Source organism: Glandiceps talaboti, chromosome 22, assembly GCF_964340395.1.
Source record: "Glandiceps talaboti chromosome 22, keGlaTala1.1, whole genome shotgun sequence".
In the NCBI taxonomy this organism is placed as follows: domain Eukaryota; kingdom Metazoa; phylum Hemichordata; class Enteropneusta; family Spengelidae; genus Glandiceps; species Glandiceps talaboti.
Window position 1 is genome coordinate 1,155,360 of NC_135570.1, and position 28,000 is coordinate 1,183,359.

Consider the following 28,000-nt stretch of genomic DNA (forward strand, 5'->3'; position numbering starts at 1 on the left):
GCTAATCATGTACATGTCAAACACCAAGTCAACATTTTGACAGCTAAATACATGTAAATAGTCAGAATTTATGGTTTGATCATGGTAATAAATTAAGTTTGTATATGATTGACCCCGAAACAATCCTCTTTCCATGCTTTTAAGTTTTAGATGATTTTGTATTGAATTATATTATAATGTAATTCTCTATGGATATATATCAAATGCACACTTACAGACACTAGAAGTACCACAGCGAGAGAGAGAGAGAGAGAGAGAGAGAGAGAGAGAGAGAGAGAGAGAGAGAGAGAGAGAGAGAGAGAGAGAGAGAGAGAGAGAGAGAGAGAGAGAGAGAGAGAGAGAGAGAGGGGGGAGGGAGGGAGAGCGAGAGAGAGAGAGAGAGAGGGGGGAGGGAGGGGGGTTATGTTCTACTTTGACTCATTGCAGCATCATGATGTGTTTATAATGTTGTGCGTTTCTTTTAGTAGGAAAATTTTTTTACTTTCTAGTTACTTTTTGGAAAGTATTGCTGTCGTGGTGGCCGGAAAAAAATTGACCTTCAGTACAAAATCCTCAACCATCCCCACCACCCCAGATCTCAAATGGTTTACCCCTTAATATGGAAAGTCATGAAATTTGCAGTCGATATTTTGCGTGAAAAGGGCGAAAAATACGAAGAATGCCAAGGCCTCTGTAACATGGTAAAGATTGTGACCAACAGTTGTTGTCTAAAGCCGCTCGTTTCATAAACTATGTTGTAAATCGAATTGTAAAACAAACGTAAAAGTTTTTGACAGGATCGGCTATGTTCGGTAACGGTCGACTTTACTCGTACCACTCAAAATGGCGTCGATGTTGACAAGACAGTGGAGAGTGCTCAGCCGGTTGACTCCATCGCTGAGCAGGGCTTACAGCTCCAGCGCAAGTACAACAACGGGTTCAAGAAACTATGGAAATGCACCTGATCCAGTTAAAGATGTAGAGACAAAGCCGGTACAGTGATATTGGTTTATTTTACTTTTTAATTTGTGAACGCAACGCAGACACGACACACTGTACACTGTACATGTAGAACACACATCGCAACTGTCCTGTGCACTGTAGCGTTGAAAAAGTGGGTCAGGTCGCTCGTGCGTTCAAAGGCCTACATTACATGTGCTTTACTAGCCATTCAAAACACTTATACTGTCGCCCGATATACCAAATTTATTTATGAATATTCAAAAATAACCTTCTGTGGGGTTTGCTGCACGTATCGTTGTTTTTTTAATCGACAAAGGTGCAAGGGTGACGGCAATTTATGTTAATTAATTTCTATTGTTTTTGTCATCATGGACTCTTGAAGTTGAATATAGATGGTTAGTCCACAAGAGGTTGGCATTATTAGGTTAAATAAGGTGCATACGTCACAACAACAAAACAATTTCCCTGGTGTGCTTCATGACTATATTACTATTATAACTATATACGTCATAAATTTATGAACACGGGGCATAATAATACATTTGTACATAGACTCATCGTAGACCCAATAAGCCATAGTCACAGTAGCTTACTCAGCAAATTATTATAAGAGAGTCTGAAAAAGACCAAATACTTTGAGATGGACTTTGGTGTACAGTGTAGAGTTCACAATATATCCATTTGGGTACATGTATACTCTGTCCATGGAGATAGATGGTGAAAGGTACCACCACAGACTGTCATTGTGTCAATGCAGCAAGAAAATGTCTTGGTATATTTGCTTGTATTGCAAATGAAACTAGGCTGTTCTTTGTTTAAGTATATATGTTAATAACTACCTAACTAGAAATGTCAATCCAGGCTGCATCACTTGTTTTCATCTGCTCATGGCATGATTTTTTTATATAGGCACACAGACCCCCCCTCCCACACACCTACAAATGCACATGCCCCCCCCCCCCACACACACACAGTCAGTATGTCAGTCACTCTGTACCTGTGTGTACTGTAGTAGGTGTGTGTTACTGCCTGGTAGGTAGTAGCCAGGTACACAGTGACACCCTATACACAGACATACATTGTAAATACACACACTACAGTGACTGTCACACATACTGAAGGCACACATCCCCGTACATGCACATTTTTACACACCCTACACAAGGTACACAGTAACACAACACCCTACATGGTGTCAGCAGCTGACGACCGTGATACACATCCCTACACACACAGTGACACACCCTACACAGTGTAGGCAATTGTGATACACATCCCTACATACACAATAACACTCTACACACACAGGTACACAGTCTCACTCCCTGTACATGGACACATTCACACACACTAGTGACAACACACATGTACCCTACATAGATACTGTAGGTACACATGATACTCAATGTCATACTCCTACACACACACACACACACACACACACACATTGTCCTATATAGTAAGAGATAGGGGTAAACCAAATGTTGGTGCATCACTAGAAATTATGTGCGTCAGTGGCACGTCAGTGGTAAATGTTATTATATACATTACTGTATTGAGAAGTAATTGTGAATGTTTATCTTGTTTACATGTAGGCTGATCTTGCAACTCCAATTTCATCAGTAGCAGCACCACAGGGAACATATATCGCAATAGATGATAAAATAAATGGACTATCAGAAGAACAACAACAGGTAAAAACTTAATATAACTCAGTTAAAGTGGCCATATGGATGAGGGTTGGGTATTTATTTTGGATTTTTATTGTATAAATCAATTTTTTCATGGTGTCCTACTTGAACAAACAGCATTGACTGAGTCCTTGTTTGTAACTCAATACATTGCAAAAAGCTAAAAAAAATGTGTAAAAAATAGTTTGTTATTGTATGTACAATGACAAAGATTTTACACATTTATTAATCTTTTGCAATTTATTGAGTTACAAACAAGGACTTGGGATATGCTGTTTCACATTGATTATTCAAGTAGGATACCATAATAAAATTGATTTATAAATTAAAAATCCAATCCTCAGCCATATGGCCATGTTAATCGAGGTGTCAAATACTAAGATAGACACCCACTAAAACTATTATTGCTCAGTGTGATAGATTACACAAGCTGGTTATAACAGTTCCTGTGTTGTGTGAATCTAATAGACTTACAATGCTATTTACATGATTTAAAAGTAATGTAGCTTGTCTGATATAACCTTGTTTTGTAACAACGACCTTACTGTATGGTACTAGACTGTAAGATGCATTGTTTTATGCCGCCCTCTGTGGCCATGATGTGTGAGGGTGCCCCATCATGGCATACCTTACAGACTAGTACTGGTATGGTACATGTAAAAACAGTCTATATCTAGCTGAGTGACATGTACATGTGTAACAGCAACTTGATGCTGTATGGTACATGTAAAAACAGTGTATATCTAGCCGAGTGACAGGTGCATGTGTAACACTAACAGCGACTTGATACTGTATGGTACATGTAAAAACAGCGTATATCTAGCTGAGTGACAGGTGCATGTGTAACACTAACAGCGACTTGATACTGTATGGTACATGTAAAAAAAGTCTATATCTAGCCGAGTGACAGGGTAGTCTGTAAGGTACACCATGATGGGGTGCCCTCACACACACTGATCAACCCCCTTAGGATAGAGCAGGCTGGTGAGGACAGAGTGACAGGTATACAGAACCATAAAAATGTATGTACTTTGTAGAATTAAAAGAGATAGCTAGCATTTACAGGGGAAAATCACAAAATAAAAAATTATTCTAGCAAACTAAGAGGTGATAAACTATACAAATCAAGAAGATATTTCTAATCACAATCATACCAAATTAATCATAACAATCAAGTTGATGTAGATTAGTGGAACTCAAGTTTATAAAGTAAATATCATCAGAAAATATTTTTGAATGCAATCAGTTCTTTTAGATTGCCTATATGATATTGTAAATAACAATGTTGTATTCTAAAAATTGGACAAACAAGAGATATGAGAATATATTGTTCATGGTTCCAAGAATCAGTAGGACAGTACAAATAAAGTTACTTTGAATGGCTAAATATGACTTTCACACATGTACATAAGGACAGGTGTCTACAGAAGGAACTCAGGCCAACTTTGAATATCTTCCTGCTCATTGTTTCATAGTGTCATTCTCCTCAGATGTGTTAATTTCATTGGCAGGTGTGATAATTAGTATTTATATTATGCACTAAGTGTTTTGTACTGGAATGCAGTTTTGTGTGCTGGCTACTTTTGTTGAGTGAGTCCCAGACAGGAGTGTCCTGTAATGTCAGGAGTGGAGAACCTTACAGACTAGTTGTATAAACGTGAGTGATAGCTGATAGTGTGGCATGAATGTCATATCTTATAGACTAGTAGTACAAATGTGAGTGATAGCTGATAGTGTGGCATGAATGCTGTATCTTACAGACTAGTACTAGTACAGACATGAGTGATGGCTGATAGTGTGGCATGGATACAGACTAGTAGTACAGATGGGAGTGTTACCCAGTAGCTGATAGTGTGGAATTTCAATTCAAATTGCCACAATATATATATATTTATTTATTTTTATACAATTTGTTCTTCCAGTTGCGTGAAATGGTGTTTAGATTTTGTCAAACTCAACTAGCACCTAAGGCTGCTGATATTGACGCCACAGATAACTTTCCAGACATGAGGGTAAGTGATCATATATTTTGTATACTTGAGACTAAAATAATCATAGCTTCATTTTTGGTTACAACATCACTGCATAGAAATTGATTCCAAATACATTATGTAAGTAAATTGCATAGTGTTTTTTATATTGAAGGCATAGTTGCTATTTGAATTATTACAATGTAACTTGTTTTGCCAGTGAAACTGACCACTCTTGTAAAGACTTGATGTAAGTTATAATAATAATGTTGGTTTTTATATAGCACTTTCCCACTCTGTGCTCAAAGCACTTCAGGTTATTAACCCCTGGCTTTGATCTATATAGTGGCACAATGGCCCTTTATACTTCCTCAACTCACTGGAGAGCATACAATCCATTGCAGCCTTTATAAGCGCATAAGATTAAAGCATTCACATTGCAACCTATATCCTACCAGGTCCCCAATTATACAGCTGCGTCGACTGAGGCACAGTCACGTTCTTGCCCAAGGACTTTAGCCATTCAAAAACAAACAAATGTCATGAAGGCAGACATACATGTAACTCTTGTGTTAAAAGATAGGAGTTTGTGTCTGTCAGTGTTATGGTCTGGGCCATCAATATCGTAACCATGGAGATTCATAGGTGTACTTCTAGTATAATGTTAATGTCGATGCATTCCTTCTACGACATTATAATTTGTCTTCTGGCATTCTTAGAACTATTGTTTGCATAGTAGGGAGTTTCTATTCATTTATTGATCTTTATCATCAATTATATCATTGGATCAGTCGTAAGTTATATATCCTAATACCAGTGGCAGTGTTTTATTTAAGGGCAGTAAGTAGGTAAAATCTACCGGGGTTCCCACATCATTTTACCGGGGTTCCCCACCAAAATTATGATACATTGCATGGGAAGCACTACCAGTTTTACCTCTTTCCCCCTTTCTGTTACCGGGGTTCCCAAACCTTAGCAAGTCCAGGTATGAGTTTAGTTAATTACAAGTGATGGTTAAGTATACATTAGTAAGTAGAATGCTGTGATTACCTTTTAATATGTAGAAAATATTACATCCCAAAAAATGTAAACTCAGCTTGTGCCCCATTAATGACAAATACATTCTAATATCATTTCAAATGGATGTGAGAAATTATGGCATGGAACCCCATTACTCCATACCACAATGATATAAGTGACAATGTTGATAACTGTTTTGATATTTTATGTTTGTTTTGTAGGAATTCTTCAAGCAGTGTGGTGCCCTGGGATTACTTGGAATCACTGCACCAGGTAAGGAGTTATTGTGATTTCACTATGTTGAAACAGTACCTTTAGTCTAAGATGGAATTCAGGAGTTGATGTCAGTTTACCTACTAGCTATATTGAAACAGTTCCTTTAGTCTAAGATAGTATTCTTGAGTTGACGTTACTGAAGAAATTAATTTCAGCACTGAGAGTCTGCATTCAATTCAATCTAAAACTTTTACCATGGCCTTGTTAGGCAAACCAAGTCACTATCAGTTTTGTAAATTGTGAACAAACAGCCTTTACCACATAGCAGTGAAACCAGCAAACAGACAGTTTAATAAAGCCTGTCCACCTGAACAGGCAAACATGTTAAATTTTAAGTACATTATAACTTGAATGGATAAAAGCAAACTCATAAAAGTGCCGTGTGAATCAGAAGCATCCACTGTTGTTTTTGTATCAGTTGCATTGTTGTTTACCCTCTGTTGTCTTTGCATTAAGTCTTCCCATGGCTCACTTCATACAAGCAAATGCACTCAGTGTTTTTTCATGGGTTGTATATTTATCTGCATGGTAGAAATAATAGTCAGGTGGCTTAGCTACTTTATTGTTACATGCTGGATAAAAGCACCAAATTTGACACGGTGTTCATGTGTTCCTAAGGATCTACTTATTGATTTTAGCTTAGGAAACCTCTTGAATACTTGCATAAATTTGCATAAATCAGTAAACCATGAAAAATCATAAGTTTCAGCAAAATAAGTTACTGAAAATCACTAATTTTAGCATGAATCATGCTTAGGCCAAATAAGAAAAGTTGTTTGGTTCTGGTTACCCGACCCCACCAAGTTTTTCATGCTGACCCTAAACTTATTTTTTTATATATTCAAGAAAATAATAATAAAATCACAAAAATCGTGAAGTCTCGCCAGAAATAGTGGATACTTTATAACAGGTTATAAAATGTGTAGAAACTTTTCAAGCAATATCAGGCATCCATATAAAATTCTTGTCTTAAATCCATAGCTTTACAAACTAATATGTTTATAATAAAACTCACAACTGACTATAGTAGTATACATGTACTTCATGATAAAACACTTTACACTTAAACCAGCACAATACAGGGACATTCTATATTCCGTAAGTCCATTCCCGATCCTTCAAACACAAAGCATCCAATGTTGCAAATACTAACAGTCCATCAATCTCTCACTCTTCTTGGTATTCCATATGTTCTGGTTTTTGGTTTAATTGTACTTTATTTTCAATTTTATCTCTGTCTGTCTGTCTGTCTGTCTGTCTGTCTGTCTGTCTATCTACATTGTATCTGTCTATCTATCTGTCTGTCTGTCTGTCTGTCTGTCTCAGTATCTGTCTGTCTGTGTCTGTCTATCTACATTGTATCTGCCTGTCTATCTATCTGTCTCTGTCTGTCTGTTTGTCTGTCTGTATCTATCCGTCCATCCATCCACCCATCCATCTATCTATCTCATGTATATATAATGTAATTGTATTTTATTACATGCACACACACACACACACACACACACACACACACACACTCACACACACACACACACACACACACACACACACACTTCATGGATGCATGGCCATCAATAAAATAAATGAATAAATGAACCTCGCCAAGGCAATGTATTTGGGATATATTTGTATAATGTGTGTTATATTTTGTTGACAGTGGAGTATGGTGGTACAGGTGGTGGATACTTGGATCACATCATTATTGGAGAAGAGATGGCTAGGGCATCAGCTGGAATATCTCTAAGTTATGGAGCACACTCTAATCTATGTATTAATCAACTTGTCAGAAATGGCAGTGAAGCACAGAAACAAAAGTATCTTCCAAAGGTAAGAACATTGATTTATCAAATGTCCAGTTTAACTTTTCTTGCAAACACAAACTTGAAAATTGTACACCTAGAATTTTCAAATTCACACTTCAGTCTGAGTCAACAGTGGTATTCAGAACATGTGACCTTACGATAGGTGAACTTAGTCAAAAGTGTGGTACCATACACTCATGGTGGAAATTATTGCTATAAACTCCATTGAAGTACAATGTACATCCAGATTCTGAGTGACTCCATTTAAACCCGTTCAGTTATTATTTTACTTGCTAATCCAGAATCTACATGTTACCATTCCATACAAATTAATCTAGTGTGTACATGTACATTACCATTCCATACAAACTAATCTAGTGTGTACATGTATGTTACCATTCCATACAAACTAATCTAGTGTGTACATGTACGTTACCATTCCATACAAACTAATCTAGTGTGTACATGTATGTTACCATTCCATACAAACTAATCTAGTGTGTACATGTACGTTACCATTCCATACAAACTAATCTAGTGTGTACATGTACGTTACCATTTCATACAAACTAATCTAGTGTATACATGTACGTTACCATTATTACAAACTAATCTAGTGTATACATGTATGTTACCATTCCATACAATCATGTATTAATCACCACAGTACCTATGTCTTGTGTGATGGTACATTTACACGTCTTCCTCCTCAGTAACCAATTTGTATTTCTATTATACTGCAGCTGTGTTCTGGAGATTATATTGGAGCTCTTGCAATGAGTGAACACCAGGCTGGTTCTGATGTAGTCAGTATGAAACTGCGTGCTGACAAGGATGGTAAGTATCAGTATTTCAAATCTCTATCGCCTATTTGCCACTTTCTAACTTTCTTCTTTCCAAAATTAAAGACTTCAAGTTCAAATCACAAATACGGATTATTTCAGTAGTAGTTAGTACATGTAGTACAGTTATGTTATTGCAATCTACGTTTTGAAGTGACTATGTAGCTGTCATCCCAATCTACTCAGGTGTCATCAGCATAATGTTATGCTATTTAGTCAGGTAACTTTCCCAGGGGCTATTATTCAACTATACATATAATATATGCCACGCCTTTTGAGGTCCATTTTCTCACCTTTTGGTCAAAAATGGGCTGTTTTTTCGAGCTGAAGAGTCTAAAATGGGGGTCCACTCTACATTATTTTCAATATTGCTTGGTCTAAAATTTGCTTCATTTCCATTTACCAAATCATAACTACTATTAATTGCCCCCAAAATATTGCCTCCTACGGGAAAATACAAGAGTAATAACTATGTAACCAGATTATATTTTATCGCGTAATATGAGCAATCAACTTCCCCAAAATTCTTCTGTTCACACATGCTCCACATCTCTGTTCATTTAACATTAATCTCCAAACCCATATCCATACACTATTCCACTTAGCATTCCCAAAACCAACAGATATCACCTCAAAACCATGACATGAGGGACCAACAATTTCTAATTCATTTAGAATTTAGAGTACAATAGAGTAATTACCAAGATCTTAAAAGTTGTAAATGAAGCTTTCTCAAAAGGGACTATTTTCTTACTGTGCCAAGTACCAGAAGTTAGTCGGTTCGAGGGTTAAGGTCTGGAGTCATAGCGCCACCACTGGCAAGATTGTGATTACTTTTGTCTTGAAATCTCCAAAGAGTCAATGAAGACTATTATATTATAGCTAGGCAATAGAGTACATGTATCATCTGGTTACAACTACAGTTTGCTGTCCACCATTTCCTTAAAGTGGAACAAATATTTTTGGTCTAAAATTTGAGCTATTAAAATCTGTAATGGTCTAAAATTGGGTATTGGTTTTTGGTCTAAAATTTGTATAAAATGGCATCTGGGGTTGACAGTACTAGTATTGGCTGCACACCCTACCAGAGCTGGCTACTGGTACCACCCTGGGGTAACCTTCTAGTGGAATCGCCTGACAGAAGACTGATTATTTGAAATTCTCTGAGTGAAGGGGTCATCCCAGGCATCAATAAAGTAGTTGATTCCATGCTATGATTTTGTGAAAACAATATAAATTATCAGAACAATACATTCTTTTTTTTTTATATAAATCTTGTCATTTCTTAGGAAGGACTGTGTCATATAACACACTCCAATTTATTTATTACAGGAGATCATTATATACTGAATGGAAGTAAATTCTGGATCACCAACGGACCTTATGCTGATGTACTGATCGTCTATGCAAGAACTAACCATGGAGTAGCTAAGCAACATGGCATCAGTGCTTTCATCGTTGAAAAGGTATGTGTACATCAAACATTAATTCTAATAGACCTGTTGCCAGTTCCAAGATGCATTGCACATCTCTCCATACAACACCTTGTATTGTGAACACACTACTCAAGGGATGGTTGTCACCTGACCGTACCCTGGGTTCACCTGTGAAATTCTTCTGTCGTTAATGGTGATTAGTCTTTGCGCTATAAAATCATTCATAATCAAAGAAGTCAATATGCTTTCCATCATTTCCCGATGAAAATGTTACTTCAAACCTTCAAACGTAAGAAACAATGTCACACAAGCTCAATAAGTGAACTTAATTCGTTTAGGGAGGGGGTCTAGCGTCAATGTGATTGTTGAACTTCATGTTGGCACTTCTAAACAAATTTCGACGTTTGCATTTACTACTGAGATGTTGATCAATAAGTTTATAAAAATTTACTTGTAATGAGAGATATGGTGTTGGATTTCTGGTAGTATTTTAATGTGTTTACAATCATGATTTCACATTTACACTGATCATAGTGATGTGACTACTACAGTTTTCATCATAGTTTACATCATATATAAATGTTTGATATCGCACTTGTGAGCATTTGTTTAGGGGATGGGGTGGGGGTTGACCTAAACGAACAGAAACAATGTTTGTTTGTTGAGCTTGTGCAATCGTCTATAAATGTAACAACATAAGCGACGTCCTCTCGCTCAATGCACCTTGGAATTGGCAAATGGACTATTGAAGGAACACAAGAAATGTTGTGCTTTGAGTGTGGTTTAATGATTTTGAGATTCTATACCCACTCAAAAAGGAAATGCATACTCTTTGATGATCTTGTATATTTCGTTATTCCATCAATGTTGTAGTTATGATTTTAAACACTTGTTTAGTGCAGTGCATAAAATATTTATAATAATGTGAAAAATACATAATAATGAGTGCAAATACTCCAAGTACCTACACTGGTAATTCATGTGGCATAGGGTTCTATAATAATCCATGAAAGTAATGTTAGGTGACCATAAGTAAGTCCTGATCTAGTCTCTAGTTCTCACTGCACTTATTTGAAGATTATTAAATGTTTAAAACTCTTTTTATCTTGTTAGAGTTTCCCTGGATTCAGCACAGCACCCAAACTGGATAAACTTGGTATGAGAGGATCCGGTACTTGTGAACTGGTCTTTGATAACTGTAAAGTACCAGGTAATGTCTTATCTAATGTATATCATATCAATATCTAAAAAGTAGCAGTTATTATTTACTGTTGACATTTTTGTAGTTCCCAAGGCAACTTATACATTGAGTTCTCACCCTCAGATCTCAACCAAACCTGGCATAACAGTAACATACTATGTGAGACTTATGCACGCCACTATGTTTTATGACTGAATCAAATATTGCCAAATGGCGGCCATATTTGTTGTTAAATTTCACAATATGCATCATAACCTTGGAGGTATAATATATAGTGACCCATTCAAGTTCCTACATCCATATTATCAAATCTGTCTTTTAAGACCCTGACCTTTTGACCTTGGGAGTTTTTCCAAGGTCAAATAACTCAAGAAGTTTAATCAAAGACATCATTTAAATGTCTATACCCCAAAGGTCAGCTTTCTTTCCATACCTTGACCTTTGATCTCCATATTCAAGATCAAATAATTATGAAGTTTTGTATCTTGGAGACGCCATTCAGATTTGCACAATATGTCTTTGATTGAAGAGTTGCTTTATTTCATAAGGAATATATATATACATGACAAAACAAAGTACAAACGAAACACAAGAATCGGCTACATGTCAAAATAAGTAATAAGTGGTGCCCGTTTACCAATTCCATTCCTAGAGGATGCTATTTGTTTTTCTACTTTGTATATTCAATTAATATAAGACTTGAATCCGGTAATATGTGGTATTGTGATTGAGTATTTGCATCTAAAGATGAAATAGCGACCTGTAAGAAAAATGAAATTAAACAATGTTAGTTTCTGTTAAAGTTACCAAGAATAAAAAGTTGCGGTTATTTAGGGTTGAGATCAATAGTTCAATGTAGGATAAAAAACAACTAAACTATTTTATAGCTAGGCCTTACACCCTTCTAACTTAACTGGCCAAAGTTGATAATTGTTTCAGAGAGCACAGTCAATTTCAAATCAGTATGTTTTTTAATACCATTTGTACAAAACAGATTCTATTAAAAGTAGAAAATGGGAAATCTGTTTTATCCTAGATTAATACACACTATGGAGTTGAGACATACATTCAAAATAACTATGCCGGGGTACGTTATATATTCTCCACTCCTCTTAAAGTGAAAGTTATGTTTTGATTTTTTAAGTGACATTTTTCTTTCATTCTTTCTCTGTAGCTGAAAATATTCTTGGTGAGATCAACAAAGGTGTGTATGTATTGATGAGTGGATTGGATCTAGAGAGACTTGTACTATCAGCTGGGCCTCTTGGGTAAGTGTAAACAGATTGCATAGTTTTCCCACTAGGACACTGTACAAATATCTCACCCACAACTCTCTCTCTCTGATTGGTATGCTTGGAAGTTCCTTATTTTATAACTTCTTCAATAATCCATATTTGTCAACATTTTAAGCATCGTAATTACGTTTAATCAATATGTAACAAAAGAACGCTTAGGAATCAAAACTACAGTTGTAAATTTTGCATAAAATGTGCTGCGAATAAATGACTTTTCAATGTCAAAGTATCACTAATTTGGGTAGACAGTGTGTGTATGATGAGTTTTAGTATGCAAATTTCTTTTGTTATACCTATTCAAATAAATCTATATCTTTGGCAAAGTCATAACAGGTGCATATATTTTCCCTAGTTTTGTAGAAAATATTTTGCATGTCTTTCAAGAAAATCTGTTGACAAATTTCTAAAATTGCTACACCTTCTACAATAAATCATTGATACCAGAACCAATGAAAATATATATTCAGAAACTCATCAGTGTCAATTGTACGTTTTGAAAATGGCAAAAATATTCTTACAAAATCTTGTACCTAAGGTTAAATTTGTCTGACTTCAAGGACATGATGTCGGAACAGTACAAATCAGAGAGTTGTGGGTAAAATATTGTACAGTGTAGCAGTACTCACAATATATTACGTGTCATGGCAGAAATATACAGCAATTTTGGCAAGTTCAGATGAATTAATTTCAATCAGTATTTTTGTTAATGGTTATAACACCTCAGTAAAAAAATAATCATTGTTTGGTTCCGGTTACCTGACCCCCACCTAGCTTTTCACTGCCAACCCTAAACTTTTTATATGTACTCCAGAAAAAAATAATAAAATTACTAACATTGTGAAGTCTCATGAGAAATAGTGGATGTGGAAACTGACATCAACTTAAAAAGACAAAATAAAACTGTTCTTTCAATCTGTAATGGCTGTACATTTGATAGGAAGAAAAAAACAATGTAAAACCTGAACTGGAAACTCAAAGAAAAATAAAATAAAAAATTTACCTACCCCATCTATTCTAAAATTGAGTGTAATTGGAACCACATAATTTTTTTTATTAGGCCTAATATTTAGGAGCTCACCAAGTTTTTTACACTGTGGTTAACAGAGTACCCTCTAATGATAGCCAAATTTTGTTGTTGTGAGTGAGAAAAAATGACATTTCTTGTGAAACACCAGATTGGCTTTAGAGGGCACACTGGTGATTAACCACTTTGTGTACTGGTGTGTGATTAATATTGATAAGATGACGTGATATACTGAAATCTGGAATAGTGTCATTTTAACATCAACACCAATGTGAGAACATGTCAGTGAGGTCATATTGTGGTTCTATTACAGAATAATGCAAGCAGCTGTAGATATTGCCATCCCATACTTGCACCAAAGAAAGGCATTTGGTCAACCTATTGGTCACTTCCAGGTATGTAATTACAATAAATGTTCACCCACTCTCCATAGTTTGAGCCATTTTAGTTCTGATCCTACAAAATCGATTTAATTTAATGGATCTGTTTTGTACCCCTAAATACAAGTATTAGTAAGAAATGGAAGAATTGAATTTTCATAATAGTAAATGTATGGCACTGAAATGCCAACAAAAGAATTATATACATTTCATTACATACTACTGGCTTTGATCATACTGTCTATATAACTAGTCATGTAAGATTCGCAATAAATCCTTATAATGATGCAAGTTTCATATTTTGTACATTCCTTGGCAAGGCCAAAAATTTTTTTAAAAAGCTGTTCAACGGGGCCCGTGCTACCCATAGTTTAGGCATTTCAATTATTTTTGGGTGGTGGGCTGGATTAGTTATGCACACTCTTGTTTCAAAATTGTTTAAGGGGGTTTCATAATATCTTTGAGTCAATTGAAAATTATTTGAATTGAGCAACTTCACCATCAAAATATTTTGCTGTTTCTTTGCAACCAAATTAAACTTATCAAGATTATTTTAATATATTTTATACCTAAAATGAACTATTGTAATTGGTTATCATTATACCATATCATTTTATGGAGGATTTTCAAAAGAAATTGTTTCCAGGGTACAAAATGTATGAGCTAAAAACTGTTGTTCTGTAAGTACATCAACTAGCTGCAAATGTGAAATTCCCAGTACCGCCACCTGTGACATCTAAACTTTTAATATTTAAATTCTCAAATTATTCATGTATTGTTTGTCAAAGGTTTATTCTAACAGTTGGCAAACCGAAACACTTCCATCAAATCAAAATACTATGAATCCTGTAATTTTCATAATGATAAAATAATTTTCAATGGTATGGCATGCAACAAACATACATTGTATATACTTTGAGAATTTTTGTCAAAATTAGTTTTCTGAATCAGGAAAGGGTATTAATAACACCAGATAGCACTCTTTTAGTTCTTAAATTTTCCTTTGACTAATATCTCAACATGTTGAATTTCAAAAATTTCTAGGGGTACCCCACACCTCTCCCTTGTATTTTGATTCAAATTTTATGTAGTATTGTTACTACCTAAGCATTCTTGAATTTCAACAATTTCAAAAACCTTTTGGGACCCACCCCACTTGTACTTTCGACGTATGTCTCCTGTTATGAGGAAATTTGAAAATTTCAGTTTCGGTTTGTGTGTGTATGTGTGTGTGTGTACATGTATGTATGCATGCATACACCTGAAGTAAATATGCTATAACATTGTGGCCACTCACTATGATGATCCTGAACAGCGCCTCCTAGTGGGCAAACTATGCAATCTTTTGTCTTTATAATGATTGTAAACTTACCCAAATAGGTCCAGCTGCTAGTAGTAGTACAAGTCTTTCCAGGTCCAACCCTCTCATCAATACATACACACCTTTGTCAACCTCACCAAGAACATTTTCAGCTACAATTCTGTGAAATAATGAAACAAAAATGCCATTAAAATCAAAACCTAAATTTCACTTTAAGAGAGGAATGGTGAATATATCTATTAAAAGTACCTCCTACTGTTCTACTAAAGTTCTGACTGAGATTTTGTTTGTTTTTGGGTTGAAGCAATAATTTTCAAAAAATAAAAACGATAAATAAACAAATGAAATAAATTCCTGACGCCATCGGAACCACAATTATTTTTCAACCAATTAATTTGAAACCTGTTTCCCCTACAGTTAATGCAAGGTAAGATGGCGGACATGTACACCCGTCTGAGTGCATGTAGGTCCTACGTTTACAATGTAGCCAAGGCCTGTGATGATGGACACTTTACAGCTAAGGACTGCGCTGGTGTTATTCTTTATGCTGCAGAGAATGCTACACAAGTAGCCCTAGATGCCATTCAGTGTCTTGGTAAGTTTTCTATAATAATTAAGTGGTTTTATATGTAAGACTGTAATAAAGATGAATAAAACCTACACACAGTGCACACATATATATTTCTATATAATTAATATCCTTTAAATATGTACGGTTTAAAGTAATGTATATCATCACACGACCCTTAGCCTGTAAAGTTTCAGGTTCAATTCCTGTTGTGGTATAGAAATTTTTTTTTATTTACTTGGTGATTGTAAAAGATAAAAGTGATAAAAACACATGTGTAAAAGGGGGGAACCCGACAGAGCAGTGGGTAAGATTGTGGACTGGTAAGACAGAGTCCTGGTAAGACAGAGTCCTGAGTTCAATTCCTAGACTGGCAAGTTGGAGTAGGTGTGTTTCAGGTTCAATTCCTTTTATAGAAATTTTTTTTCATTCACTTGGTGATTGTAAAAGATAAAAGTGATAAAAACACATGTGTAAAAGGGGGGAACCCGACAGAGTAGTGGGTAAGATTGTGGACTGGTAAGACAGAGTCCTGAGTTCAATTCCTAGACTGGCAAGTCTGAGTCCTGAGTTGAAATAGAAATAGGAATAGGAGTTGGAGTTGGAAAAAAGAATTGCAAATAATTCTTTATTAGAACATTTTTTTATTGACTATAAATTTGAAACAATTTCAAAATAAATGTAAGTGTTAAGAACTTTTTTTTGCTACACAACAAATGATTCTTTATTAGAAAATTTATTTATTGAGTATAATTTTGAAACAATTTCAAAATAAATGACACAAATTAACTTTCATAGTAGCTTTAAACAATTATAATGTACCACTCCAAATAAAGACTACTATAATTCTTACTAGACTTTGTTCAATATATTCCAAGTACAAATATAAATGTCAACCCTATTTTCTAAGAGTAATTTCATAACAGTAATCAATACAACTGTACTAAAGGCAGAAATATCCTTGACTGCATTAAGTTGTTATGATGAGATATGTAGAATAATTTAATTAGTCACCATTTGGGTAAAATAAGGAACCTTCAGTGATATCCCAGTTTCACCTTGGAATGGAGTGGTACATTCTGACTGGTTAAAGCTACTATGTAAGTCACTGCTTTACAATTTGATAAGAATGAGAACATCATCGTGTACTGTTATTTTACATGGATCCCCCATTGAAATTATGCTATAATGTATTGAAATTATACTACAATGTATTGTACAATGTAAGTACAATCTAGGGGACATCTACTCTTCAGGATTAGTTAAGGGGTGAGATCAATAGTTCAATGTAAGATAAAAAAAATAAACTATTTTACAGGGGAAGGGGGTCATTTTAGTTCTCATCCTACAAAATACATTTATTTTAATGGATCTGTTTTGTACCCCTAAATAAAAGTATTCTATAAAAAATGTCATCAAATTGAGAAATGGAAGAATTTTCACAATAGTAAATGTGTATCACTAAAATAAAATAAAGTGTCAATAATAGAGATTTTTTCCTCAGTACATACTGATTTGAAATTGATTGTGTTATCTTAAAACAATTTTAGCCAATTTAATTAAAAGGGGAGGATGGGTCTGAGGTCTCCAACTAAAAGAATTTAGTGTTTATCCTACATTGAAGTATTGATCTGGCCTCTAACGTATGTTATGTTCTGTGTTTGCATCCATCAGGTGGTAATGGCTACATCAATGAATATGCCACAGGTAGATTACTAAGAGATGCTAAACTGTACGAGATTGGAGCTGGAACCAGTGAAGTCAGACGATTGATCATTGGAAGAGCTTTCAACAAAGACTTTAGAGAATAAACCCATGTATGAAATGAGAAGTCATCAACATCAAGCAATGCACAACTAATGTCAAAATCCTCCCAGAATCCTCCCAGAATATTTGACACCAAATGGAAACATTTATATATGATAAGATATTGGCACAAGTGGGTGATAGTGATGTCTTGGTTATGTATATATAATTACCTAATCAAGATGGCCTAAATACTGAATGGTTTAATGTGCCTCCCCACTGTTAGGAAAATTCACTATCAAAGACCACCGCCCTGTGAGTACATCAATATGCATTGGCAGCTTATTAGTTTTACAAGAGTGTCTGGTTGTAGTTTCCAAATAGTTGATTTGTCATCGTCCTTCTACAACATAATGGCACACATCTATATCTTTCAATTTACTGTATTAAGGGCTTCAACTATGTTCAATATTGCCAAATAGCAGATGATTGCTGATTGCTAATTTGACATCCAAATAAACAAATTATACCAAGAGTCATCCTGACAAATACATGTCAAAAGTCTTCCCATAATATTTGACACCCCAAATGGAAGCGTTTGACGGTATAGAATTTACAATCTTTCAGTTATTACTACATGTATTGCAATATTTACTTGAACTTTTGGGTCCTACGATGTTTTCGCGTGTACATGTAGGGGTGCTTGTTTGTTTTGTGTTTTTGATGTATTAGTTGAGCTTTGTAAATTCTAACACAGAAAAGGCTTATAAATATATAGATAATCTATTTATCGACTGTTTTTTCATTACAATTAGTTTTACCATGAAATTCCTGATTAAGAGCCACAGTATCTCTTCGGAAGTTTGTGTTGTACACAAAATACACACACATACACTAAACTATCGGGTAGTCCCATGAAGCAGTGTGTTTGTTGGAAACTTTTTTTTTGCACAGAAATGTGTCTGCTCAGAATGTTATTTGATAGTTGGTTTGTATTTGTTGCTTCAATTAGGAATTTCATGGTATGCTAAAATTTATAAAACGGGAAATGATAAACGGGCATTTCATTACCCAATTCAAACTTATCTTATTCATGTGACTTTGGTCAGAAAAAAATATTCAAGTAAAATGTTTGCCTGGTTTTGCCACTCTGGTTTATAGTATAAATATTAAGTGTAAAAGTATACTATTTCAATTGGTTTCATTATCAGCTCAGTACATGTATGTGGTGTGGTGTCTCTCAATGTAATTTGTAAACAATGTTAGCAGTGCAAAACAAGCAAATAGTCATTGACTAAACGTGGATCTCAGAGAACTGAATAGAAGCAGCTATGTTCACGGTAATCAGTATTCATAGCAGAAAATACTTTTTACAAACTGACAACATTTGAAAGGCCAAATCCTAGACTTACAATTAAAGCAATTGAAAGAGTATACTTTACTTCAGTGTTCCAGGTTCTACTTGAACTTCAACTTATAACGTATATTTACAGTTAATTTGTGCTTGTACAATTTGTCTAGGTCATAATGTCAGTTTGTGAAGGAATTATTATGACTTTGAAATGTAATACAAGAACTGACTGACCAAATATATTATTATTAATCAACTTTGTACGAGATATGAAATTATTACAGATTAGCAGTGTTATAGTGACCTTATGGATGAGGATTTGGTATTTATTTTGGATTTTTAATTTATCAAACAATTTTATGACTTGCTACTTGAAAAATCAATTTGAAACAACATATGCCGAGTAACTCAATCAGTTGTAAAAAAATTAATAAATGTGTGAAATGTTTGCTATTGTATGTATAATAACAAAGATTTTACACATTTTTAAAAACTTTTTGCAATGTATTGAGTTACCAAACAGACTTTGTCAATGTTGTTGTTCGTGTTGATTTTTCAAGTAGGAAGCCATGATAAAATTAAAAATCCAAAATAAATACCCAATCCTCATCCATATGACCACTTTAATTTAGTAAAGTACTATTTAGCTGTGTTGTGTTGACAATCCTCCTGACTGGGTTAGTTGGATGATGACAGATCTAAAACATGACGATCTAAAACTGAGTTCAACTGTGGAAGGTTGCTTTTAGCCCTGGTATTGTAATTGCTTTCCCATTTTTTTTTCATATTTGTGTATGATACTGAATCATTGTGATTAGCTGATCTACCTCTCTACTACAATGGTACAGGGTACTATGACTTGATGTCCATGTGTAAACAGTCATGAATGAGGAAGGAACCATATACTTGTTTGTCAACAAATGATAACGTTGTGGGATGCTAATGAAACTTAATCAGTGGATGTTCAACAAGACAACCAACAGTTGCAGGGAGAAAAACTGGGGCTTAACTGTTAACAATAATAACATGTTTGAAAAATGATCAGTACAATGAAAAAACTAAATTTGTATTCAGGGGAAGTCAAAAAGTGGTCTGTATATTCCAGAGTTATAATAATAAAATAAATATTGTACAAAGAAATACAATCCTGTCGTTATTTCATATCTCAGTCACAATTTTGACAACCATTGCATTACTCTATTCCCATTTCCCTCTAGCTAAACAATAGTAAATGGCACAAGCTGAGTCTAAACGTTTTTTCACTGATGTGAAAATATTTACAAAATACTTTGATGGAACTAATGTTTATGTTGATGCATACCTTCCATGGCATTGTTAGAACGGTTAGTTGCCTACTAGGGATTTCCATGATTTACTTTATACATACATATAATAAATTACGTCATCGGATCGTTTATATTAAAGTTATATCTTATACGAGGTTTGAGTTTAGTCAATTGCAAGTGATGGTTATGCACACTCTTGTTTCAAAATTATTTAAGGGGGTTTCATAATATCTTTGAGTCAATTGAAAATTATTTGAATTGAGCAACTTCACCATCAAAATGTTTTGCTGTTTCTTTGCAACCAAATTAAACTTATCAAGATTGTTTTAATATCATATTTTATACCTAAAATGAACTATTGTAATTGGTTATCATTATACCATATAATTTTATGGAGGATTTTCAAAAGAAATTGTTTCCAGGGTACAAAATGTATGAGCTAAAAACTGTTGTTCTGTAAGTACATCAACTAGCTGCGAATGTGAAATTCCAAGTACCGCCACCTGTGACATCTAAACTTTTAACATTTAAATTCTCAAATTATACATGATGTGTTGTTTGTCAAAGGTTTATTCTAACAGTTGGCAAATGCTGAAACAAACCGAAACACTTCCATGTAATTTTTCATAATGATAAAATAATTTTCAATGGTACGGCATGCAACAAACGTACATGTATATACTTTGAGAATTTTTGTCAGTATTAGTTTTCTGAATCAGGAAAGGGTATTAATAACACCAGATAGAACTCTTTTAGCTCTTATATTTCCTTTACACACCCTTGTATTTTAACTAGTATTGTTACTACCTTGACATATTAAAATATCATCAGAAAGCATTCTTGAATTTCAAAAATTTCTAAGGGTACCCCACACCGCTCCCTTGTATTTTGATTAGAATTTTAACTAATATAGTAATATCATAACTACCTCAACATATTAAAATAGCATCAGAAAGCATTCTTTTAGTTCTTGAATTTCAACATTTCAGTTTCGGTGTGTGTGTGTGTGTGTGTGTTTGTGCGTGTGTGTGTGTGTGTGTGCGTGTGTGCGTGTGTGTGTGTGTGTGTGTGTGTGTGTGTGTGTGTGTGTGCGTGCACGCGCGTGTGTGTGCGTGCACGCGCGTGTGTGTGTGTGTGTGTGTGTGTGTGTACGTGTGTGTGTGCATGTGTGTGTGTGTGTACATGTATGTATGTATTGTATGCATACACTTTAAGTATACTATAATATTGTGGCCACTCACTATGATGATCCTGAACAGCGCCTCCTAGTGGGCAAACTATGCAATCTTTTGTCTTTATAATGATTGGAAACTTACCCAAATAGGTCCAGCTGCTAGTACAAGTCTTTCCAGGTCCAACCCTCTCATCAATACATACACACCTTTGTCAACCTTACCAAGAACATTTTCAGCTACAATTCTGTGAAATAATGAAACAAAAATGCCATTAAAATCAAAACCTAAATTTCACTTTAAGAGAGGAATGGTGAACCAACCTGTTTCCCTTACAGTTAATGCAAGGCAAGATGGCGGACATGTACACCCGTCTGAGTGCATGTAGGTCCTATGTCTACAATGTAGCCAAGGCCTGTGATGATGGACACTTTACAGCTAAGGACTGTGCTGGTGTTATTCTTTATGCTGCAGAGAATGCTACGCAACATGTTTGAAAAATGATCAGTACAATGAAAAAAACTAAATTTGTATTATGGGGAAGTCAAAAAGTGGTCTGTATATTCCAGAGTTATGATAATAATAAAATAAATATTGTACAAAGAAATACAATCCTGTCGTTATTTCATACCCCCCAGTCACAATTTTAACAACCATCGTATTACTTAATTCCCATTTCTCTCTAGCTTAACAATAGTAAATGGCACAAGCTGAGTCTAAAAGTTTTTTCACTGATGTGAAAATATTTACAAAATATTTTGATGGAACTATAAATGTTTATGTCAATGCATACCTTCTATGGCATTGTTAGAACAGTTAGTTACGTACTGGGGATTTCCGTGATTTACTTTATACATACATATAATAAATTATGTCATCAGATCGTTTATAAGTTATATCATAATACCAAGTTTGAGTTTAGTCAATTGCAAGTGATGGTTGAGTATACACCAGTGAGTACCTGTTAATATGCAGAAAAAATTCACCTCAAAAACATATAAACTCAGCTTGTACCCCTACAAAGTCATAATGTTTACAACCATTGCAATGCTTACAGTAATTCCCATTGTCCTTGTAGCTGAACAACAGTTTCCCAGTGGCACACCCGGCACACCCTTTGAACTACTAGGATTCTATGACCACTAATAAGACTTGGCAACACAGTGACAGTGACAGTGACACTGAAGTGTAGTACAACACATTGGATAAATGTAATACAACATATTGGGATAATATCACAATTTTTATTCTCTGGAACTATGGCTGAAATGCACAAGGTTCTTGGGCATTTCAAACAATTTTTTCAAGTGGAGAAGAGAAGAGAGCATCCAAAGGTATGTCACTGGTATACTGGTGTGCAGATAGAAGCAAATGGGAATTAAAAACTGCAATGATTGTTCTGAATCTCAAACTCTTATACTCAATTGAAAATTGTTTACCTTGCACAAATATCATGCATCTCTTGTGTGTTACTTCTGATACATCTCATAGAATCATGGAATGATGTGTCCGTACATCGATGAGTCCTCTCTTACTGGTTCACGTAGTCCTGATAATCCCTTTGGGTTTTTTTCTTGCTGCATGGCATCTGTCAGACTGTCAAATGGATGATCCTAAGTAAATTAATAGATAATGGATATATTTATAGATGGTTGCATCAAAGACCAATTGGAGTTATTGAACTGAAGAACAGCACACATCAAGTATAGTATAGTATAGTCTTTCTTTATTCCAATAACGGAACATACCTCCGTTTATCCCCGGAGGAGGGTTACATAAATACATAAGAACGAATAAAGGAGGTCACGTGAGCCAAAAGCACAAAACAGCTGAGAAATAAATATAATTTATATAAAAGACTACAATGCAAACAAAAAGGAGATCAAATACTGTCCCTGATCCTGAAACAATCTATTATAAATTTTGCAGTCGTCACTACAATAGTTTTATCTATATACTTGACATGATTACGATGAACTTAGTCTCGTCATCCTTATCCATAAAATCAGAGTAAATAGTGGATATCGTTTGAAAGAAACTCTGCCTTTGTTGACTGTACCTAGAGCAACTTATCAAAAAATGAATTTCAGACTCCACTTCATTTGAGTCACACACACAGCATAATCTGTCTTCTACTGGTATATGCATATATCTACCCATTTTGATCATTAACTTATGACAGGAGCATCTAAACTTTGTGTAAAAATGTCGGAGTTGAAAACTTTTCAAAATAACAAGATATGGTTCAAAATAAATGTTGGGTTTAAATGTTCTATACGTCCTAAGTTTATTTCGTTGCGTTGGAAACTTGTTTTTTCCATTCACAAAAATATTCCCCTTTCAGAGATTGTACCCTTTCACTTATAAATTTTCCAATGCAAATGCTCAAAGGATTACTCCACAATGTTCCCTGGTCACAGGCATTGAAAATCACCCCCTTGATAGACCTTGCCCATTTTGATTTACCACTTTCGCGGAGGGTTATTACGTTGTTTAGTGCTTTATGAGAAAGTCTATCAAATGGTAACTTCGATGTTCTGTGCCAAAAACGTATGATATCTAATTGTCGCCCAAGCTCTACTGGGTATCTTCCAAGTTCTGCTAGAATAGCTGCATTTGTTGTGTGTTGTGGAACTCCAAGAATAAACTTTGCCCATTTGATTTGGATATTTTTGAGCAAATTAACATGTAAATTACCAAGTACAGCAGCTGTGTAATTTAATATTGGAAGTATTTTGGTGTCAAAAATCTTCATGTACAGTTTAGGTGATAATTCATTTCCCAGTGCCGCTCGGACCGAGAAAATAGTTTTTGACGCTTTATCGGCCAGCTGTATAAAAGCAGCTTTAAAAGACCCGTTCTCTGTAAAAACTATACCTAAATATGTATATCTCGTTACTGTCTTTATACCTTGACCATTGAAGACAAAGTCTGTCTGGTCATTTTCATTTGAGAACAAATCTCTGTTAAAAACAACAACCTGGGTTTTGACTACATTTACAAGTAAACGTCAACTATTACAATAGTTTTCAAATCTTGAAAGCAATAATTCAAGACCCTGTCGTGATGTGGAAACAATTATGCTATCATCTGCATAAAGCAGGCATGATAAATTATAATCACCTAAAGTAATACCTTGGAAAGGTGGCCTATTCAAACAGTCTTCGACATCGTTTAAGAAAAACGCAAACAAAATAGGGCTAAGTATGCCACCCTGTTGTACACCCACATCTGACTTAAAACTTGTTGACAGACCACCTGGTAACTTAACGGTGTACTTAACGGAGTTATAATGCTTATCAACACCTTCATAAATTTCCCTTTAATTCCTGACTTTATCAGTTTCACAAAAAGTCCTGCACGATCAACGTAGTCGAAGGCTTTTTGAAAGTCAATAAAACAAACATACAATTTCTTTTTCTCAACTCTCATTTTCTCAATAAGTGTTTTCAAAATTAATATATTATCCACAGTAGAATGATACTTTCTAAAACCAGACTGATTGTCCTTCAAGAAATTTACATCACTATCCCAGTCTTTAATTCTCTCATTTAAGATAACGGTAAACAACTTTCCAAAACAGCTAAGCAGCGAAATGCCATGATAATTATTTGGCTCGTGAATACTTCCTTTTTTGTGAATCGGACAAATAATCCCCAAGGTCCAATCTTCAGGAAAGTGGCTGCAATCCAATAACAACTTTAGAATGCACTGTTTTAATACAGCATTTGATGCTTTTAACATTTCATTTAAAATGGCATCAGTGCCTGGCTGTTTTGAGTTTTTCAACACACTTAATGCTTTTTCAAACTCAACATCTGTAATCTGTCTGTCAAGCAGATCATTATTGTGTGGTTCATGAGAAAGAAAATCAATCAGTTCTTTGTTTACTCCGGCATGAAAGTTTTCATCGAAACAATTACTGACTGGTGGTTGTGCTAAATTTGTAAAGTATTCAAACCATTGATCACCTGTTATTTTTGATGAGATATGTTTGGGTTTCCCTGATCTTGTCTCTTGCATTTACTTCATCTTTGCCCAAAACTTATCAGTATTTCTATTTGTAGTGCATCAATTTTCTAGATCAGCTAGGGTCTTTAATTTTGCCATGTATTTTTTCTTCCTTTTCAATTTCCGATACGAATTCCTGGCATTCAGGTATTCTTGTTCTTTTAGTCTAGTTGGAGATCTGAATTTCTTGCAAACATGTTTAAAGCGATCTCTGGCAGACTTACATTCATTGTCGAACCAAGATTTACGATTTTGATTGACTTTTTTTCTCTTTTTTTCAAACCTAAGTTTGCTCGACAGACAATTTTTAGCAGTGCCCTGCAGAAATGTTAAGAGACTTTCTGTAGCTAGTTCTACTCCCTGTACGTCTGGGTCATATGACGTGTTTAGGTATGCATGCATAAATGTTGCAGACTTATTCAGATTTAGCTCATTTACAAAACTCTCTCTGCTATCTTCTTTCCAGCAAAATGCCAGGTGTTCTACATTGGAGTTAACTTGTGCAGAATTTACATTACAATGCTGAAAAGACATACAATATTCATTTGAACCACCAATAGTGAAAGACAATGGGACATGGTCAGAATGAATAGTTAAATCATGTGTAGTAAATTCACAAATTTCTGGCAATATAGTTTCAGATGCTAAAACATAATCAACTGTACTCATTCCTCTGAAGTTAGAATTTGTATCCTCTATTTCTCTCCTTGGCTGGTAACATGTGAAATTTCCATCCAAGTCATTCCCAAGCCTACCATTTGCGATTCTAAGCTTTGACTGTAAACATAATTCTATAAGTCATTCACCAAATCTATTTACTTTCTTGTCCATATTCTTTCTAAGTACACTTGTTTCATCTACTTCATAGTAACTCGGAAGAGGTATGTGATTTGCACTATCTGATACAACAAAATCAGGCAATTCTCCTGTACGTGCATTTAAATCTCCACAAATAATAAAAATTTGCAACAAAACGCTCCAATAATTCAAATTGGTCTAGGTCTCTATTTCGATACATAGTTGAATTTTCCGGTGCTACATAAATCCCATATATATATATACATCCTGGATTAAACCACATTTTCCAGCTTTTAAGCACATCCAAATCATATCCTCAACATCATTTTCAATAATATCGATACACTTTACTAAACAATCTCTGATTAATACAAGCAAACCTCCTGATTCTCTCTTTGCTCTGGTATGTTTTTGTTTACGAGAATTTATGTAATAAGTAAAACCAGGTATGTCTATATTGACCTGAGGGGTCATCCACGTCTCTGAAAGAAAGATCACATCATAACCGTTAATTATTGTTAAAAAGTCTTCGTCTTCAAGTTTATCACCTCTTTCTCCCAGTCCATGAACATTACAGGAACAGAAATGTATACAATTTGTGTCTCTATTCGCTCTAGTTATGTCCTATTCACCGCGAATCGACTCATTTATTTCTGTATTGAAGTGTCGCAGAGGTTCATATCGGTTTCCATCAATGAATAGTTTGTCAGCCACTAATACCGCACGTTTATTTTCTTCTCTGAACCGTTTCATCACCGGGATTAGTTTACGTCTCTTCTCTAGTGTTGGTTGACTGAAATCTTCTCTATTGGAGAAAGGTTTTCTCTATAATTTCCTACCTGCACGTCTAAGAGCTTCGCGATCTTTAAATCTTAGAAAACGGGCTATTATACCACGAGGTTTCCCTTTCCTTGTTGCTCTGGTACGATGGACCCGTTGGAACTCTATTTTCTGTTCATCAATTTCCAACTCACGTGAGATGAAGTTTCGTAGAACTAGCTCAGTATCCTCTTTTTCTTCCTCCTGTATTCCAAAGAAACGCAAGTTTTCACGCCGCATGTAGTCGTCAAGTTCTGCGTAGCTGCACTAGCTCGTCTTCATTTCTCAGCACCTTTTCAGCCATTTCTTCGACTTGGTGATTGCAAAATTCAGTGCTAGTTTGCAGTTCTGTTACTTTTCTCTGCAGGGCCTTAAAATCCTGAGACAAACCAACATGCTGAGCTTCAATGACATCTAGTATTCTCAGCTTACTAAGAATTAGATCGACTTTCTCGTCAACAGTAGTGGCCTCATTTACATTTATACTGTTGTCACCTGGTCCACGTACCTGGGTGCCATTTTCTTTCTCGAGTGAGCACATTAATGTCATGTTCAAACACTATTTTATAACACAAGTTAGGCCAAAAAAGAATTAATTTTGGTCAGCACGCATCACTTAGATACCCTGGCATTTTTTTCTTGTTTGTCCAGCCCATGTAATCTGCAGGGGGGGGGGGGGGGGGACCGGACGACACAAAAATAATCCGAAGGAGAAAAAACTCACTACACGTTCTATAGCTAATTCTAAGAAAATTCGTCCGTCCGACACGAGCGGTCGGAAATGTAGGGAGTGCCAGTGTTGCATTTTCCCATAGCAGCGAAATGTAACTTACCCAAAGTAAATCGCTGTAGGTAAATATATCGCTGTGATGTCCGGATATGTCCAAATAAAGGTACATGATATGGTAAGGTCGTAGGTAGTCGTACTCGTAGCATGGTCGACGTCAAGACGTACGTTCACTGCAGCTGGATCATTTCTGGCAAATTTACATCCTTGGTCGTCGTTGAGGGCGCCAGTCTGACACACATGACGTGTGAGGCATGCA

At 35.2% G+C, this 28,000-nt stretch overlaps 1 protein-coding gene and 1 long non-coding RNA gene across 3 annotated transcripts; one reads left to right on the forward strand and one right to left on the reverse strand.

Moving 5' to 3' along the window:
• The first annotated feature begins 829 nt into the window (after positions 1-829).
• LOC144452556 (isovaleryl-CoA dehydrogenase, mitochondrial-like) lies at positions 830-19,992 on the forward strand. Its single transcript, XM_078143659.1, has 12 exons — positions 830-972; positions 2,538-2,636; positions 4,556-4,645; positions 5,845-5,896; positions 7,560-7,729; positions 8,448-8,541; positions 9,879-10,012; positions 11,096-11,192; positions 12,358-12,451; positions 13,816-13,897; positions 15,621-15,798; positions 17,446-19,992. Exons 1-12 carry the CDS (start codon positions 832-834, stop codon positions 17,580-17,582), a joined length of 1,368 nt encoding a protein of 455 aa, XP_077999785.1. The 5' UTR covers positions 830-831; the 3' UTR covers positions 17,583-19,992.
• On the reverse strand, positions 11,790-27,926 carry LOC144452557 (uncharacterized). 2 transcript variants are annotated; one of them, XR_013482356.1, is made up of 5 exons: positions 27,788-27,926; positions 22,766-22,939; positions 21,471-21,573; positions 15,255-15,363; positions 11,790-11,943 (listed from the first exon to the last, which is right to left on the reverse strand). It is a non-coding gene; the product is annotated as an uncharacterized LOC144452557 (long non-coding RNA). The 2 variants fall into 2 exon arrangements; XR_013482355.1 differs by having other exon boundaries at positions 21,396-21,573.
• Between the last annotated feature and the right edge of the window lie 74 nt (positions 27,927-28,000).

Bases quoted from the DNA above. Each gene is read 5' to 3' on its own strand.
- LOC144452556 (XM_078143659.1), top strand. From the start codon at position 832: ATGTTGACAAGACAGTGGAGAGTGCTCAGCCGGTTGACTCCATCGCTG. The intron at 4,646-5,844 runs GTAAGTGATCAT...TTTGTTTTGTAG, and splicing joins ATAACTTTCCAGACATGAGG to GAATTCTTCAAGCAGTGTGG. The intron at 10,013-11,095 runs GTATGTGTACAT...TTATCTTGTTAG, and splicing joins GTGCTTTCATCGTTGAAAAG to AGTTTCCCTGGATTCAGCAC.